Source organism: Homarus americanus, unplaced genomic scaffold (genome assembly GCF_018991925.1).
Source record: "Homarus americanus isolate GMGI-L3 unplaced genomic scaffold, GMGI_Hamer_2.0 scaffold21, whole genome shotgun sequence".
NCBI lineage: Eukaryota > Metazoa > Arthropoda > Malacostraca > Decapoda > Nephropidae > Homarus > Homarus americanus.
The window spans coordinates 21,312-39,475 of NW_024718513.1; the positions used below are offsets into that span (position 1 = coordinate 21,312).

General features: G+C 38.9%; 1 protein-coding gene across 4 annotated transcripts in view; it reads right to left on the reverse strand.

The window, feature by feature from the left end:
- LOC121859683 (complexin-like) overlaps window positions 1–18,164 on the reverse strand; it is a 153,574-nt gene that overhangs the window by 9,979 nt on the left and 125,431 nt on the right. Inside the window, exons 3-6 of one of the 4 annotated variants that reach the window (XM_042356609.1) lie at window positions 17,481–17,613; window positions 8,433–8,486; window positions 8,273–8,296; window positions 904–927 (exon numbers count right to left, since the gene is read on the reverse strand). In XM_042356609.1, coding sequence (XP_042212543.1) covers window positions 904–927; window positions 8,273–8,296; window positions 8,433–8,486; window positions 17,481–17,613 — 235 coding nt within the window. The remainder of the gene's footprint in view (window positions 1–903; window positions 928–8,272; window positions 8,297–8,432; window positions 8,487–17,480; window positions 17,614–18,164) is intronic. The other 3 variants (XM_042356610.1, XM_042356611.1, XM_042356612.1) reach the window with 3 other exon arrangements.

Consider the following 18,164-nt stretch of genomic DNA (forward strand, 5'->3'; position numbering starts at 1 on the left):
AAATACAATTCATTATTGTGATTTTAAGATTTTTTTTAATAGTTTAATAGTTATCATAATAATTTATATGTTCGTATCATGTAAGTATATTTGACCCTATATCAAGCTCCAAGACTAGCTTCTTTCTTCTCTGGTAAGGTGATGCCCAGCCACAGAAAACGTTTCACCCATTCGTCACTAGAAAAAACGTTTCTTGATCTCTTTTCAGGGGTTACTCTATTAGAGGTGTTTTATACCTCGTTTTCTCACTAATTTATCGGTAATTTTGTATTTAACAGGTGTAAAATCACAAGCACATTTGTTGATTTACTAGCAACTTTATTTTTAATCTATCTAAACTTGAATTTCACCTTAACATTCTATGATTTAGGTTAGGTTAGTTTAGTTATGTTCATTCGATGAACGTTAAATTTGATAACTTACCAGAGTCTGGTGCTTCGGAAAGTTTCCAGTCTCGCCAAAATGTCAGCAAAGGAGCTCATATTTTACGGCTGTTTAATGAACGATTACCAACTTATCCTTTCCATCATTTGTCAGATTACTAGTCTTTCGGGCGGTTGGTCTGTACTTTGTTACGACCTTCACGGTCCACAATGTTAGCACAGGATGAAACTGGAGTACCCAGAGAAAATATATGTGAGAGGCAAGCACTAACAAGCACACAGGACCAAACAACTTATTATTTATTCTGTGTAGTAAATGTGAAAGGATTATCAGATATACAAAGTAACCGTTCTTAGGTAACATGACCCTCACACAGCCCCGCCCGACAACAAGTGTACATCAAGAGCTTGACTGAGTTTCGGCTATAGAGAGAGCTGAAGAAGTAGAATTTTTTTTTTTGCAATCAGCTTATGCAGAAGAGCTAGATGACAAAACAAATGAGGTACTTCTGCGACTTACCACCGCTAAGAATGTGAAATTTTTCTAATATTTCATGAAGGGGGAGGAAAGGGGGAGAAACAAAATAAAAATCAGTTAGTCTCATTCCGTATAGACAAATTAAAGCTTTCTTATTCATCAGAGGTAACCCTGGAGGTCTGGTTCCACGGGTGGGACACGGAGGGTGAACCAGACTGTCATACAGGGTGAACCACTGTCACATAGGGTATACTAGACTGTTAATAGGGTATACTAGACTGTTAATAGGGTATACTAAACTGTTAATAGGGTGTACCTGACTGTCATACAGGGTTAACCACTGTAACATAGGGTATAATAGACTGTTAATAGGGTATACTAGACTGTTAATAGGGTATACTAAACTGTTAATAGGGTATACTAAACTGTTAATAGGGTATACTAAACTGTTAATAGGGTATACTAAACTGTTAATAGGGTATACTAAACTGTTAATAGGGTATACTAAACTGTTAATAGGGTGTACCTGACTGTCATACAGGGTCAAACACTATCACATAGGGTATACTAGACTGTCACATAGGGTATACTAAACTGATAATACGGTGTACCTGACTGTCATATGGGGTGAGCCACTGTCATATACGGTGTATGAGGCTGCTTATATGGTGTAAGTGACTGACCTAGAGGGTGAATCACTGACACACGGTGAACTATCGTCATAGAAGCTTCCAAACCACCAAATAGATTGAAAATCTAACAGCTTTGTGAAGCCAAAGTTATACTGGGTGTAGCTGACTGTATTCAGCTGTTATGTTATATGAACCAGATTGCATTACAGAGGGAACCAAACACTGTCATACAGGTAGAGCTCTGTAATACAGGTGAACCGCTCTGTCAGACAGGTAGAGCTCTATAATACAGGTGAACTGCTGTCATACAGGTAGAGCTCTGTAATATAGGTGAACTGATCTGTCATACAGGTAGAGCTCTGTACTACAGGTGAACTGCTGTCATACAGGTAGAGCTCTGTAATATAAGTGAACTGATCTGTCGTACAGGTAGAGCTCTGTAATACAGGTGAACCGCTCTGTCAGACAGGTAGAGCTCTATAATACAGGTGAACTGCTGTCATACAGGTAGAGCTCTGTACTACAGGTGAACTGCTGTCATACAGGTAGAGCTCTGTAATATAGGTGAACTGATCTGTCGTACAGGTAGAGCTCTGTAATACAGGTGAACCGCTCTGTCATACAGGTAGAGCTCTGTAATACAGGTGAACTGATCTGTCGTACAGGTAGAGCTCTGTAATACAGGTGAACCGCTCTGTCATACAGGTAGAGCTCTGTACTACAGGTGAACTGCTGTCATACAGGTAGAGCTCTGTAATATAGGTGAACTGCTCTGTCGTACGGGTAGAGCTCTGTAATATAGGTGAACTGATCTGTCGTACAGGTAGAGCTCTGTACTACAGGTGAACTGCTGTCATACAGGTAGAGCTCTGTAATATAGGTGAACTGCTCTGTCGTACGGGTAGAGCTCTGTAATATAGGTGAACTGATCTGTCGTACAGGTAGAGCTCTGTACTACAGGTGAACTGCTGTCATACAGGTAGAGCTCTGTAATATAGGTGAACTGCTCTGTCATACAGTTAGAGCTCTGTAATATAGTTGAACTGCTCTGTCATACAGGTAGAGCTCTGTAATATAGTTGAACTGCTCTGTCGTACAGGTAGAGCTCTGTAATATAGTTGAACTGCTCTGTCATACAGGTAGAGCTCTGTAATATAGTTGAACTGCTCTGTCATACAGGTAGAGCTCTGTAATATAGTTGAACTGCTCTGTCGTACAGGTAGAGCTCTGTACTACAGGTGAACTGCTGTCATACAGGTAGAGCTCTGTAATATAGGTGAACCACTCTGTCATACAAGTTGAGCTCTGTAATACAGTATAGGTGAACTGTTTTGTCATATCGGCAAACCGGTCTGCCATACAGGGAACCATTTTCACAGAATAAACGCTTTCACGAGAGGGTAAATGAGGTCGTTATGTAAGCAAGCCAGACCTAATATGACTCATATTAGGTGTACCAGTGTCATGTAAGGCAAAGCAGACTGTCATAGAAGGTGAACCACTGTTGTCTAGGAAGCTGAAAATTGTCATCTACTGTGCAGCCAACTGTCATACAGGGTGAATAACTGACAAATGGAGTATAGTAGTCTGTCATATACTGTAGGGTGAACCACTGTCATCTAGTGTGTAAACAGTCTCTCCTGACCTAATTCTGACAGATAATTACATCACAGGTAACTAACACCTATGCACAGATATGGGAATAAAAAAAAGAACCTCTATATCTCAAAATATTACCTCAATTACTTAACCTCAAGGTGAACTAATTATGAGAGTCTTTACCCTCCCCCCACAAGAAAAATTAATAAATATGCAATTAGAGTTGTACTTATTGGTAGCGTACAGATGACTTGTATGTCTCCACCTGCTTGAAATATTAAGTTATCATGTTAAAAATATTTCATTGGTACAGAGAACATTTAATTTTTGAGACAGTATTTGTTTTAATACATAGTCATTATTTTTTTTTTCTTTTAATGTGCCGGGATTGTTTAGTATCACTGAAGGAGGAGGAATTCAATTAACTAGGGTCATGGGAGCTAATCACCTACGATATATAACCTGGACTTAAGGTTTAGGTGTGTGTGTGGGTCAAAGGCAGTATGGTTATGGAAGCTCCCACTACTACAGTCTTGACTCCACATGAACACCAACTCTGCCACCAACTTTGTTTTTTCTACATCTGATACTACAACTGACACAACCCAAACAGGTTAAGAATCTTGATTGTACAAGGCCATCTTTATAAATGTTTAAATAACTTACAAGCAATTACTTTAACAATCTAGATCATTGAAAGCCCAGTTCACAGATATTAACATCAAACAAACTCAAATAGCTTACGACAACTTGGTATCAAAGTATCATAAAGCTTGGTTGTTAAGGATTCTATGTGGGAAGCATTCAAATCGATGACTCAGATCTTCGTAAGAATTGCAGGTATACAAAGATAACCTATGGGAGATAGTCTACTAACCACTGTGTACGGGGTCCCTTCTCTGTAGAAGAAAATCGTCTGGCATTATCTAAATAAAATATTAAAAGTGCCATCCCCGTAGCGAAGGGATTAAGAAGATAAAAAAAAAATGGAGGCAATAACTGATGTCAGATACAAATTCGAAACCTTCATCCAGATAAAGTAGCATCGGTTCAGTACTGTATTTTGGATATTTATTGATGTTTATATCAATTACTTTTTTACATTATTCAAAGGAGGATCTTCACATATTATTAAATTCTTATGTTGTATTTTGACTTTGATTTTCTTGTTTATGTATAAAGGAAAATAATTCATAAATAATATATAGAATTTGAGAGCAATGCATTGACACTATTACCGAAGTATATAAACTTTATGCACAGATATATGCATTTCCGCACTGTACTGTATATGACTAACGGTAGTTGTGAATGATAGACGGTTACACTTTACACGTACAGTCATCCACTAAAGTTCTATAGCTTCTCCTGAACCACGAAGCCCGAGATTCCGATTCGTGGACCCGAAGCATTTATGGACAAAATACCTCCAATATTTTCCATTATACCAAGGCGTCATAACCTTTGACACCATCTCATTATAAATCGACATTCCATCAGATAGTTCGACAGACTTGCAGATATTACACCGACAGATTACCAAAATACATAGATATGAATATGGGGGTCTTACTGTATTCGAACCCTAAGTTCTCAAAGTCTTCTCGCTGTACGGCATTCCGTTTAGATATAGTTACCGTGTATATTTTGTAATATTATCAGTGTTATTAATATTTGCCTTACTGATTCACATATTTTTATAAAATGTCTGTACAGACACACTTTGTCTCACTGTTATCAAGCGTGTCTCGAGTATTATTTCATTGATATTCCTTTTTATGAAACTGATTCGAATGATACTTAATTGTTTCGAGTTTTGAACTTTCTTCAAAATAAACTGAAAAGTGTGAGTGTCAAGTGCAGAAAGGTGTAATGCATCAATTATCTACTGCTTCGGATTCACGATTCTGAATCTCGGGGTTCATGGTTCAGGATGAGAAGCGACAGGACTTTTGTGGCCGACTGTATACAGGTAGAAAATTTCCATCCTTTGAATTTTAATGATATCTTAGAATAAACAAGGACTGCGTCTGGTTTGGTGAGGTGTAACATCACATACGCTGTATAACATACTGGTGAATCTTACGTTACTTGTGCTATTTAATGTTTGTCCGAAGTGGCAAGAATAAAATCATATTCATATTTGTCCAGTTTACAAGAGCTTATTAGCGTGATAGTTGATACAGAGTTATAACACGACACTAGTGAATCATTATTCTTATACCTGCATGTAACGTACAGCTGTACAGTACAGTACAGGTATATAGTATGTCATGATTGAAGCCTATAATGATTACTAATATTAAACTATCACAAATAAGACCCACTCCAGTCAAAGATTATATTATCACAGGAATAAATGTTCTTGTTAGTGTATTCCTATGTCAGGGTATCATTATAAACAAAATATTGATGAATAAGTGAAAATTTTGGTTCATATAAGTAAAATTCTCGGTAATGTGGTAAAAGGTAAATCGAGTCAATTTCTTCTTATTACAATAATTCCCATCGAGAGGAAGTACTTGATGCTACTAATTATTCTTAATTAAAATGATAACCTTTCATTTTCATGTTTTAAAAATCAGACGACTAAAGAGGATATTTATATAATTAACCCTCTCTATCCTTAGCTTGATCACCAACACCATTATATCACCTCAAACACCAGTCATAAAAATAATTATACATATAGCCAAACGGTTGATAATCCAGGAATTACTTAGCAAATTTATAAAAGACTCATCAACAACCAAGACTGAATTTGAGACGAAGACTGAAAGTTACATAATAACTGGCAAATTTGGCTCTAAATTCAACTTTTTATTCTATTGATCTTAACTCTGAACCTTTTGAGATTGACTTATAGTTAATACTGTAGAGGGTGTTTATTTTTGTTTTTAATTATAGTTTGTTTGCTAATATTTTGAAGAACAGAAGGAATGCTTAGTATGGCTTTTATCCTAAACCGTTATGTTTGTGTGTCCATCTTACTCCAGAGGTAAACGAAGCATCAGTAATTTGCTAATACTTGCAAACAAATGCAATCAAAATATCAAACAAAAGACAAGCGGCAAAAATTTATTCTAATAAAAGCTAAAATTTTGTGAGGGATATGAAGCCAACTAAAACAACTTGCACTGGTCATAACAGAGACAACTTAAAAGATGTAAAGTTTAATAATCAAAATTTTTGGGGAATTTATTCTTGTGATAAAGTGTTGCGTCATCACAATACACTGACTTAAGATAGAAAATTTAATTACTGCATTATTTATATTAGATTATTTCAGTGTGGTGATATTGTGTCAACCTGGAACATGCAGTAATTTGTTTGTTTAATTTTATATTAATATGAGTGACTCTTGATAGGCTGGTTATAAGCCGAGGTCAGTTACACCAAAAAAAAAAATTCTCTACGTTTGAAAATAAATGCACTGAACTATTTTGATGTGTGATATTAATCTCAGTTAAAATATTATTTTACTGTGATTGGAGAAATGTAGTTGATTTTATATCTTTATTGAATAGAGCTTTTTAGTTTTGGCTGAGAACGCTATTGTAATTATTTATATATACAATACTTGTATAGAGCAAGTGTCTTTTGTAATGACTCGGGCATCAGGTGTTGGGAAGACGATGTTTTCTGGGTCATTAATAAGCTAAAAATACAGTATTATATTAATGGGTAATAACCAAGGAATTATTTACGTGCCAAACTACACTCAGGATATAACACTATGGAGTATTAACAACTAAAATAACAGTCAATAATAAGCAAGAATAGACAAGTTCTTCTACAAGACTTTTATCTAGATTTTCTTTACTGTTTAGTTAGGTGACTCAGATTTTTATACATTAATATGAAAAACGAACTATGTTTCTGTAGGAACTAATGTATTTATGTGATCCCTTACTACATAATATAAAACACAACAGATGAAGTTACTATAGTGTTTTATATAGACAACTATATCTTTGCTGTTGTCAAATGATCATAAATATTACCTAGCTTGACTTATAAGTTATTAAATCATATCTAAAAATTTATGAAAAATATTCAGTTTGCATTTAAATGTTTTAGATGTCAAAATTACTTGTCCAACCATTCACTAACAGAACAAAATGATGCACAAAAAATTATATACAGTAAATTATTCATATCACTTAAAGCAAAAGGACTGAGGACATTTTGAAAGTGTTTCTGTACAGCTCAGCTCCCAAGAAAAAATTCCACTGACAAGTAAATTTAATTCTCAAATTTTAATAGTGTGATATATATTTATAACCTGATATTGTGCATTAACCTATACCATAATATAGAAATATAGATAATTACAGTTGTTAAAATTATTCACATACAACATATAAATTCCCTATAAATAGCTACTTCTGCTGGGTAAGTTATAAGACGGTGGTGGTGGTGGTAGTACACGAGAACTGTACTGTACTATCTCACAGCGAGTTATTACTGTACTGTCATCTATATCATTATTATATACAAAATAACTAAACAATTACTGTGCTAGCCTCCTGTGTCTTGTCTGGCCTAAATAAGAAGAATGACACTAAAGTGGTTACAGGAACTATGCACTACGGTGACTCATGATATAATAGATGATCATTAGTGTGACGCGTATTATTAACTCCCTAGTAAAGCGTCAATATATCTTCTGCAACACTAAACTGAAGCCCCCACTTATGCCTCCAGCACTGTCAGCATTATTAATAAGCAGATGACTGTTTGATTACTATGAGGTGAGAGAAGCACTGAATACTGTACTCCTATCATTATAATCAGCAATTTAATCTCACTAGATATTTCAGGCTTTACTGTGAGGTTCAGGATCCACTATCTACATCACCCACTTTGATGAATACAATTTTAATATACTGTACAGTATTAAGAGGCATTTGCAGTAGTGCTTTGAAGTACTTATACTTTTACGATATACACATACAGTATATATATATATATATATATATATATATATATATATATATATATATATATATATATATATATATATATATATATATATATATATAACTACAATATAATTAAAGCGTCCAGTACTCTACAGTGCGCTGTATACCTATATCTTGTAAAGCCTTATACTTGAGAAGCTTACACAACTTTACACTGTTAATATTTTAATCTGCCAAAGTTTACGGTTGACTCACCATCCGTAGCTGTGGACACTTTTTCTAACAAATGACAAAAAATAACATGAGTGTTAAAATTAATAGAGCACAATGACATGTGATGACACTATGTGAACATTAGCAACACATGAGATATTATTATAGCCATAAGAACAACTGTGTTTCAGGACTCACTCACCTTCTATTTGCTGTTTCACTTCATTAATTTGTGTTTCTATGGTGTTTTTCAACTCTGAAATGGAGGAAATTATATTACAATATGATCATTAACTTGGAATTATTCGTAGATTTTAGCTTAAAAGTCTTCAAATATTAACACGATGATTACATTGTGTGAAAAATAATTAATTTTGTTACTTTTCCAAGGTTTTGTTTTATTTTGTAATCTAAATTAATTGACAATCCTCTATTTTCACATCCTACAAATACTTATTAATGATGGTCAAGTAAGCATTATCTAACAGCAGTGTTGAGATATTCTGAACCCCCAAAAATACTTCCCAGGACAGTCATAGTAGGTTATTATTTTGACGTGGGTGAGAAGGTCTTTCAGTGTGGGATTATTTTGATGTATATATATCTGTAAGGAACTATTGTAAAACTAGACAGTATTTATGTGTAATAATGTATGGTAACAGTGATGATGATGTGGTAACTGATGGTAACAGAGGTAAATATAATTGGTAGTGATGGTGTTTATGATTATTGTTAATGGTGGTGTTTATTATGGTGGCGATGGTAATGGGAACTGCAATGGTTGTGATGATAGTCAATGCGGGTTCCACCACCTCCACCTCCTACTACTTCTTCACCTTCACCACCAAACCCTGTTATGTGAGGCACTAAGGGAAGGTCTTAGGGGATGAACGTGTGGACTGAGACCTTCTTATGTTTAGGGAACTTTGCATGTAGGTTGTGAATTATCTTGATATATTTACAAGGTTTTTTATCTCTCTCTCTCTCTCTCATCAGTCAACTTTCTTCTACATTCTCAAAAATTTCCCGAGACTGAATTAAATACGCCAAAGAAAGTATTAAACTCCAGGGGAAAGTAGTATATTCCATAGAAAGTATTACATTTAATGGAGTATTACACTGGAGAAAGTGAATATCTTTCTACGAATATATATAAGAAAAGAAAGATTTAAATATTTGTAAATGATAAGAAAGAATAATACTCTTTAGTAATATTTCTTCGTATTAAAAAATTAAACAGGTGGACTGTGGGTAAACAACTGGAGTGATACATGAACAACAGACAGGATGTTATTTTTGAGAAACTATATATATAAAAGTTAGCGAAAGGATTGATTTGTATTCAGAAAATAAAGAGAGAAAGTTGGAGAAAAAAAAACTAGAACAATGAAAAAATACTCCGTGAAAATATTATAATGTTTACAAAAATTTATCCCCGGAGTGAAAAGGATAAACGATATTCAATAAACAGGGAATAAATTAGTATATCTTATAACAAAAATATGAAGAAATTAACCGGTCACTAATATCTGTTGAAATATAGGAGTGGCTTATAGCATGTAGCACTAACGTTGCATGACACGGTTGATGATCACTAAACTGTGGTTGAAAGGTTAACAATACGTAAAAGTATTTCACCTTAAGATATTTTTAAATTTAACTTATAGCTGAACTTAAGCTGCCCTGTGATTGGCTGGAGTTAAGAGCCTGGGGCCAATTTAAAAGCTGTTTTGAACTTGGTGCGGTAAGTAATTATGTTACAGTGAGCTCTGGTAAATGAGAACACTGGATAAACCGAACCTTATCCGGCCAAATGAGGAAAAAAAACACTATAATTATCACTATAATTGAATCCATAATTTGTCATGTATATAAGCATATAATTTGGACCTCATTGTAACTCCGTATGACTCTTCCCTAATTAGTCCGGTTGATCGGGAGTTACTCTGGCACTAATATCTTAACCATGACAAAAGCGTGTCGAAAATTTTAAAGCAGCCTGTGACGACTCTCCTGTAAGATTGCTATGATGTGTTCAAGTTCTACTTGGTTCCTGACGGCTCAAGGAAACACAGTCTTCACAGATTCAGTTTACTGGGAGAGGTCTGTACACAGTGCACAGTGGTGAAGCAGGAAACAATCTGTCTCACACTCTGTACAGTGGTGCATTAGGAAACAATCTGTCTCACACTCTGTACAGTGGTGCATTAGGAAACAATCTGTCTCACAGGGTCACAAAACCTCCTGCTATGCCATTTAACTACTCAGATATCCACTTTCATTCACACCGCCAGGTGGCAGCACTCAAGCACACGCTCATTCCCGCCACACAGTGGTTCAATCGCTCGGGCTCGTTCGCCTTACATAAAAACCACACATAATGCAGACTATTAGTTTATATTAAGTCTGGGCCTTTGTTAAAGCTTATAGGCAAATTGACTTAGTAGTCTCGTTGAAATGTCTGGTTGACTTTATTTTATTATTGTATATGGATAACAGTGTGTGTGTGTGTGTGTGTGTGTGTGTGTGTGTGTGTGTGTGTGTGTGTAGCCACCATAGACACCACATTCGAACATGCACTTTAATTCAGTATTCAACCTTGGCCTCCTCTCCATTTCTATATAGGAGAAACTCAAGAAATGACAAACGACCTGACCATTTTATCCTTCTTGGTCAAATATTTCACTCGTCTATAGGTCATGGTCTATGTATCTATGAACCTTTTTTTAATATTTTTACGACAAATATCATTTAAGATTTCTCGCTTCATATCCTCAGTGTGTATTGACTCAATCCATTCGCGATCTCGGGTTTTTTTAATAGTAAGTGAGGCAGAACCTTTTATGACCGTGTACACGAGTCACTGATAGCTCGCTCACAGCCTAATGTAGATGGTGACGTGATGCAGAGAGTAAGTGCTGACAGATGGTGAGGGCTGAGAGTTTAGTCAGATGGTTGGGGGACTGATTGGTGGTGGGGACTGGTTGGTGGTGGGGGGACCGGTTGGTGGTGGTGGGGGGACTGGTTGGTGGTGGTGGGGGACTGGTTGGTGGTGGTGGGGACTGGTTGGTGGTGGGGATCGGTAGGTGGTGGGGAGGGACTGATTGGTGGTGGGGGAGATTGGTAGGTGGTGGGGGGACTGGTTGGTGGTGGGGATTGGTAGGTGGTGGGGAGGACTGGTTGGTGGTGGGGAGATTGGTAGGTGGTGGCAAGGGCTAAGGTTTGACAAGCAATGAAAGATTGCATGTAGTGGCAGGTGGTGGTAAATGGGGGAGGAGTGGCAGGTGTGGCAGATGGTAGAAAGTGGTGCGTGCTGGAAGTTGGTGGCAGGTGATGGTTAGTGGATGATAGATGGTGAGGGCTGAAAGTTAATGACGAGTGGTGGTTCGTGGTTAGTATTGGTAGGTGGCAGCAGGCTGCGAGGGATAGCAGGTAGTAGCAGGTGGTGGCACGAGGTGTGGGTTGGCAGACGGTAAGGGGATGCCAGGTGGTAACAGCTAGTATAAGAGCCGAAAGGTTCTGTAAATCAGTGAGAGGTGGTGGAGCAGATGGTGGGACTAGGCAGGTGGTGAGTACTAGGCTGGTGGCGGCAGGTGGTAAAAGCCTTAGTGAGGGAGAGGCGCACAGGTGTTGAAGGGTTAACAAGAGCTAGAAATAGAATACCTGTGTCTGAATTTCCTCTCCAAAAATATTCAATGATTTTTTCTCCCTATAAAAAAAGATCCCCCCCTCCCAAAAATCCTCTATAAAACTCAAGCGTAAACAGAACACTTTTAAGTGATCATCTCTCTGTAAAAGCTTAACTGAGACACTTAAACGCCGACTATCACCAGTAAAGGGAATAATCTAAGGTAAGAATCCCTAAGGCGCTGCAGTGTCGCCGACTCAAGGAGCTGTTTGCTTGCTCGTCACGTCACTCGCGAGGTCACTACTTAAACACGAGTTACATTCTTCCTTAGTTGAGGGACGAAGTTTCTTGAGAGTTAGTGGAATTGCATGTAAGATGGAGAGGAGGAGGAGGAGGAGGAGGAGGAGGAGGAGGAGGAGGAGGAGAGGAGGAGGAGGAGGAGGAGGAGGAGGAGGAGGAGGAGGAGGACTACAAAAGAGCAGGATGAGTGAATGAAAGGAAAGATTCATAGAGGAGGAGGAGGAGGAGGAGGAGGAGGAGGAGAAGGAGTTGAAAGAAAGAAGGATGTGGGTAAAATGAAAAATAGTATAGAATGAAATAGAACAAGAAGAAGAGAAGTAAGAGGAGGCAAAGCAATGAAAACCATTGAAGGGCAGAAGATTGTGATAGGGAATGATACCAGAAGAGATAAAGAGAGATTAAAGAAGGTTAGATATGGCAATAAGTGATAATCGAGGAATAAGACAATAACGGAATGAAAACAGAACAATAAGGAAATTGATAAATGATAAAGAAAGCTCATGAAAAGGAAAGAGGAGAAAGAATAAACTGAATACACACAAGGAAGAGAAAGAGAGGCCATTACACCAAGAACAAAATCGATAGGAATGGAATGTGGAAATGCGATAAATAAATAAAGAAAGAGAGAGAGAGAGAGAGAGAGAGAGAGAGAGAGAGAGAGAGAGAGAGAGAGAGAGAGAGCAGTAAATTTATACCCAATCAACACATAAAAGGTCTACAATAAGAGCTACGGACGAGTCCCATCAAGCAAGAGAAGAGAGGGACTGTAAGTAGAGGAGGAGGGGGGGAGGGGGGAGGAGGAAAGGAGAGAGAATAGAATGGAAGGTGAGGACAGGAAGAGGAAAGGTGTAGGGGAGGGAGGAAGGAAAGGGTAGGGGAGGAGGAAGGGGAGGGAGGGAAGGGGGGGAGGGGAGGGGTCGGGAGGGGGGAAAGAGCAGGGAAGGGAGGAAGGTGTAGGGAGGGGGGGAGGGAGGGGAGGGGTAGGGAGTGGGAGGGAAGGGGTAGGGAAAGGGTAGGGAGGGAGAGGGAAAGGGTAGGGAGTGGGAGGGAAGAGGTAGGGAGGGATGGGGTGGGGAGGGAGAGGGAAGGGGTAGGAGTAACACACACATATATATTTCACGGAATTAGTTAGAATTAATGACCTGTTTTGACCATTTGTCTGAGTCGGGCGATAAGTCAGAGCTCCGGAAGTCAGGACCCGATAATGGATGTAAACCTGAAATTGTTTCTCGAGAGTGGGCGTGGGTGAACACGTCCAGCTTGATCGAGGAATACTTTAAAGGTCCTACTTAAAAGGGAACTGGGCAAGAGGTCCAGCTCGAACAAGGAGTAATGACGATTAGAGGTCTTACTTGAGCGAGGACTAGTATAGTGGTCCTCTTCGGGTAAGGGTAACTATTAGGGAGATCCTGATTGAGTACAGACAAGTTAAGAATGTCGACCGAGAGAGAGAGAGAGAGAGAGAGATTCTCCTTTGCGTGGGGGTGAATGTAGAGTTCCTATTAACCAGGGGGTGAATGTAGAGTTCCTATTAACCAGGAGGTGAATGTAGAGTTCCTATTAACCAGGGGGTGAATGTAGAGTTCCTATTAACCAGGGGGTGAATGTAGAGTTCCTATTAACCAGGGGGTGAATGTAGAGTTCCTATTAACCAGGGGGTGAATGTAGAGTTCCTATTAACCAGGAGGTGAATGTAGAGTTCCTATTAACCAGGGAGTCAATGTAGAGTTCCTATTTACCAGGGGGTGAATGTAGAGTTCCTATTAACCAGGGGGTGAATGTAGAGTTCCTATTAACCAGGAGGTGAATGTAGAGTTCCTATTAACCAGGGGGTGAATGTAGAGTTCCTATTAACCAGGGGGTGAATGTAGAGTTCCTATTAACCAGGAGGTGAATGTAGAGTTCCTATTAACCATTAGGTGAATGTAGAGTTCTATTAACCAGGGGGTGAATGTAGAGTTCCTATTAACCAGGGGGTGAATGTAGAGTTCCTATTAACCAGTCACTGCTGTATAATACCAGATATCACATCAATCATTACATAATTAGCCGAGTGGCATCGTGAGGCCGTGATTAATCTGAGCAGGTTGGCAGATCTAGAGGACTGGCCAGATTATCGGGCAGACTGGAGAGGACCTGTCTGCCAGAGACCTCAGACAGCTTCGGATTAATTGCATTGCGAGGTTGGCAGACTCGTTGTGGACGGTTAGTTATGTGTTGAAGACCGGGCGAAGAGTGATCTAATGACCTGACTGTTACACGCTGACGGTCTACAGGAGGAACAGGGGTAAGTTGAGATCCATTGTATTGACTGTTGAGAACCAATTAGACTGTGTAGGAGGTGATGGAGTGCTAAACATCTATTGTACCGAGTCATGACGATCTATTGTACACAGTAAGATCTATCGTAGTAATATCTGTTCACTGGCTATAACAGATGTTTTTCCCTTTCAAGCACTCCTCCGCGTATCCCAGAATTGGCGAAGAAAAAACAATCACAGGTTTCTCATTGACTGTAATCTTCATCTGAATAAAATTAATTACAAATTTACAATATCCTGGTATTCTATTGAACTTTTTGTTTATTGCATTATGCTTCAGTTTGGTCTGTTAAGTAATTCATTATAAATAAAAAAAAACTATTTTACTTTTATTCAAGTTTTATAAATCCATCAACATTTTCAATTGGCATTTAATTTGTAAAACTCCACTATAAAAATAATCCATGTAAAATTGTAAATGTATATGTACTAATATGGAAAAAATAAAGGATTTTCAGTATTATATGCATATTATTTGGAATGCATTTTTTGAGGCAGACAATCTTGGAAAGGAGGGGGGAATGACATTCTGACATATGGTGAAAGGGGTGCATGGGGCAAACAAGGTTGAGAACCACTGGTATAGCGTTTATGTTACTGTAGGGAGGAAGGGAACGCCCGATCACTGTTCAATGTTTGTGGTAGCAGTGGTAGTTAGTGGTAGTAGGCGGAGGTGGTAGAGTGATGATAGCCAGTTGCCAGATTCTAATACCCAAACCTGAATTTATATAAAGGACTTAATCTCAACAAAGTCTGGTGTGTGTGTGTGTGTGAGAGAGAGAGAGAGAGAGAGAGAGAGAGAGAGAGAGAGAGAGAGATTAGTTGTGGGGGTGGTCGTTGTGAGACATTATTCCACTGATAATTTCACCTGAGAAGAGACTACCAATTAAGTCTTGCGAGTTGTTTCTTACCTTAACATAACCTCTCTCTCTCTCTCTCTCTCTCTCCACTGCCATCGTCACCACCAGCTACAACCACTACCACTGGCTACCTCACTCTCACCACCGACTACCGGCTACTACCATGACCGGCTACCATCACGACCACAACCGGCTACCACCTACTTTCTGATAACAGTGAGAGTGGTTATGGTGGTAGTAGCAGGTGATGGTAATAGTATTAGTGACATAAATGATGGTAGTGACAGTGTGGCCAGTATTAGGTATTAAGTGAGTGTTGATTCAATACTGCTATAGTGACTGTCAGTATTAATATTGCCACTGTGGGACTGGCAGTATTGTTGTTGTCATGACTCACTGCTACTATCCACGAACCGGGTGAGGGCGAGGCTACTGTACGCATGTTTTATGTGTGTGTGTGTGTGTGTGTGTGTGTGTGTGTGCGCTTGTTAGTTACTATACGTGTGTTTGTTTATTACCACGTGTAAAAGCTTGTAGGTGAAAATCCGTGAAACTAACCTCCCTCTCGCTACCAGTCAGTTACAAGGGTCAACAAACAAACCCACTTGTTAACACTGCAAGTTTTATCAAAGACTATAAGATAAGCAGAATTTTGTATGACCTGACAACCAAGAGTCACTATTTGATAACAGGCCACAGTGTATGAATATAACTATACTTTAACTCTTTCTTACAATCATTATATACTCCGCTGTGACAGGTAAGAAGTAAACTATTTATTCTAACACCTTGTACAGTATATACATCATAGTACAGTACACCAATATGTAAATTTCGCGCGAGAATAACAAAGTACAGTCAGGGGGTGAAAAAAATAAAACCCTGAATTTTCTTCTTCCAGGACAGACGACGATGATTACGTTTCTGGTAAAGATATCGGGTGAAGTTTCCTGGGAAAAATATCGACGAGTTATCTCTAATTATACTTTATATTGATCAAGTATTGTTTGGTTGTTACTGAGAGATATATCGACGTCGTTCTCATGTATTATTCCTGGAGGACGAGCTAAGAGACATATCTAATGGACACAGTGTAAAGGCTGGACAATAGTTACATCCTTGAGTGATGAATCTTGTTAATGATTAGAGACGGTGTGTGTGTGTGTGTGTGTGTGTGTGTGTGAGTGACTGTATGTGGCTGCGTGACTGTGTGTATGCGTGACTGTGTATGCGTGACTGTATGCGTGTGTGTGTGTAAATGTGTATGCGTGACTGTATGTGGCTGCGTGACTGTGTGTATGCGTGACTGTATGTGGCTGCATGACTGTGTGTATGCGTGACTGTATGCGTGTGTGTGTGTGAACCCAATCCTCCAAAAAAGTAAGACATATGAATCAAGTTTGGGGTAAGTAAACATATCACATCAGGGCCTAAGGTGAGGTCAATAAACAGTATTTCTATCCAGTCAATAATGATGAAAGTTATGGCCTCTTGGATTTTACAGCGAGCAGTCACGTTTTGGGGGTCACATTTTGTTGGAATTATTCACACACATCTCTCTCTCTCTCTCTCTCTCTCTCTCTCTCTCTCTCTCTCTCTCTCTCATATATGCACCACATCAATCCTTTTATATATTCTTCATTCTGGTAAATCCAATGAGACTTATTCTATCAGATACTCGGTAAATAAAAACATACCCAGTATAGCTAGTGTGTGTGTGTGTGTGTGCCATATGTGCATCAAAAAGTGCGTGTGTGTGTGTGTGTGTGTGTGTGTAGTGGTGTTAGGCTTCATGGATTTCCCAGGTTGTGTGGGCAGGGGGGCAGGTTGCACAGTGTACATTCATGGTAAGCGTGTTGAGATGTGATGGCGTGTTGCACTAACGAACCCAGATGGTGTGTGTGTGTGTAGACTGTGTATGTGCCTGTGTCCGTGTGCACATGAAAAATGAACATAATTTCAAGTATAAGACACACATTACTGTTGCTCCTTTTCACCTGTCCCTCCTTGTCACCTCCTCCTCTTCCTTGTCACCCTCCTCCTCCTCCTCTCCTCTGTATCACCTCCTCCTCCTCCTCCTCCTTGTCACCCTCCTCCTCCTCCTCCTCCTCCTCCTCCTCCTCCTCGTCTCTCATACTCACTCGTGAATTCATCCTGATCTTCGGCCTCGGCTTCAGCTGCAAGTTCCTCAGGCGTTTTCTTCTTCCTCATGAGTGGGTTGTCTGGCATGGCAGGTTCCTCTGGCACGAACTCCTCCTTCTTCTTGATGTTGTACTGTAAGACGAGGTCAAGGTCAGTCGGCGGATACGAACACTATCACCACAACACAACAAGATGGTGGTTAATAAAGTGATAAACAGGACGAAATATAAATCTAGTAACTAATTCTCATGGAAATAAATTCTAAAAGGAATTTCTTGAAGGTGTTGAAACACACACGGCATAAATTCTGAAACTGGTGATACGTAACATAGGGGATCTGATCACTTGGGGGGGGGGGGTGGATACCTGGATGTAAATAGGTAGATTATGTCAGGTAGGTCGTTAATGAAGTCTGGTTATGGTGAATATTGAAGGATAATAACGAAGGATGGATGGATGGGTAGGTAGATGGATGGACGGATGGATGGATGGATGAAGATGATAAAACAAACATAAGGTGAGTACTGAAGAAAAGAGGTCATCACCCCCGAGAATGAACTACGAAGATGATAACAATGACGACAATAATGGTTATGATGGCAGCTTACCATTTTTTACCCTACCTCCAGCTGCTCACGCTAGTACAGTAAAAGTTCATCCTGTAAACAATAATTCCTGGTGTC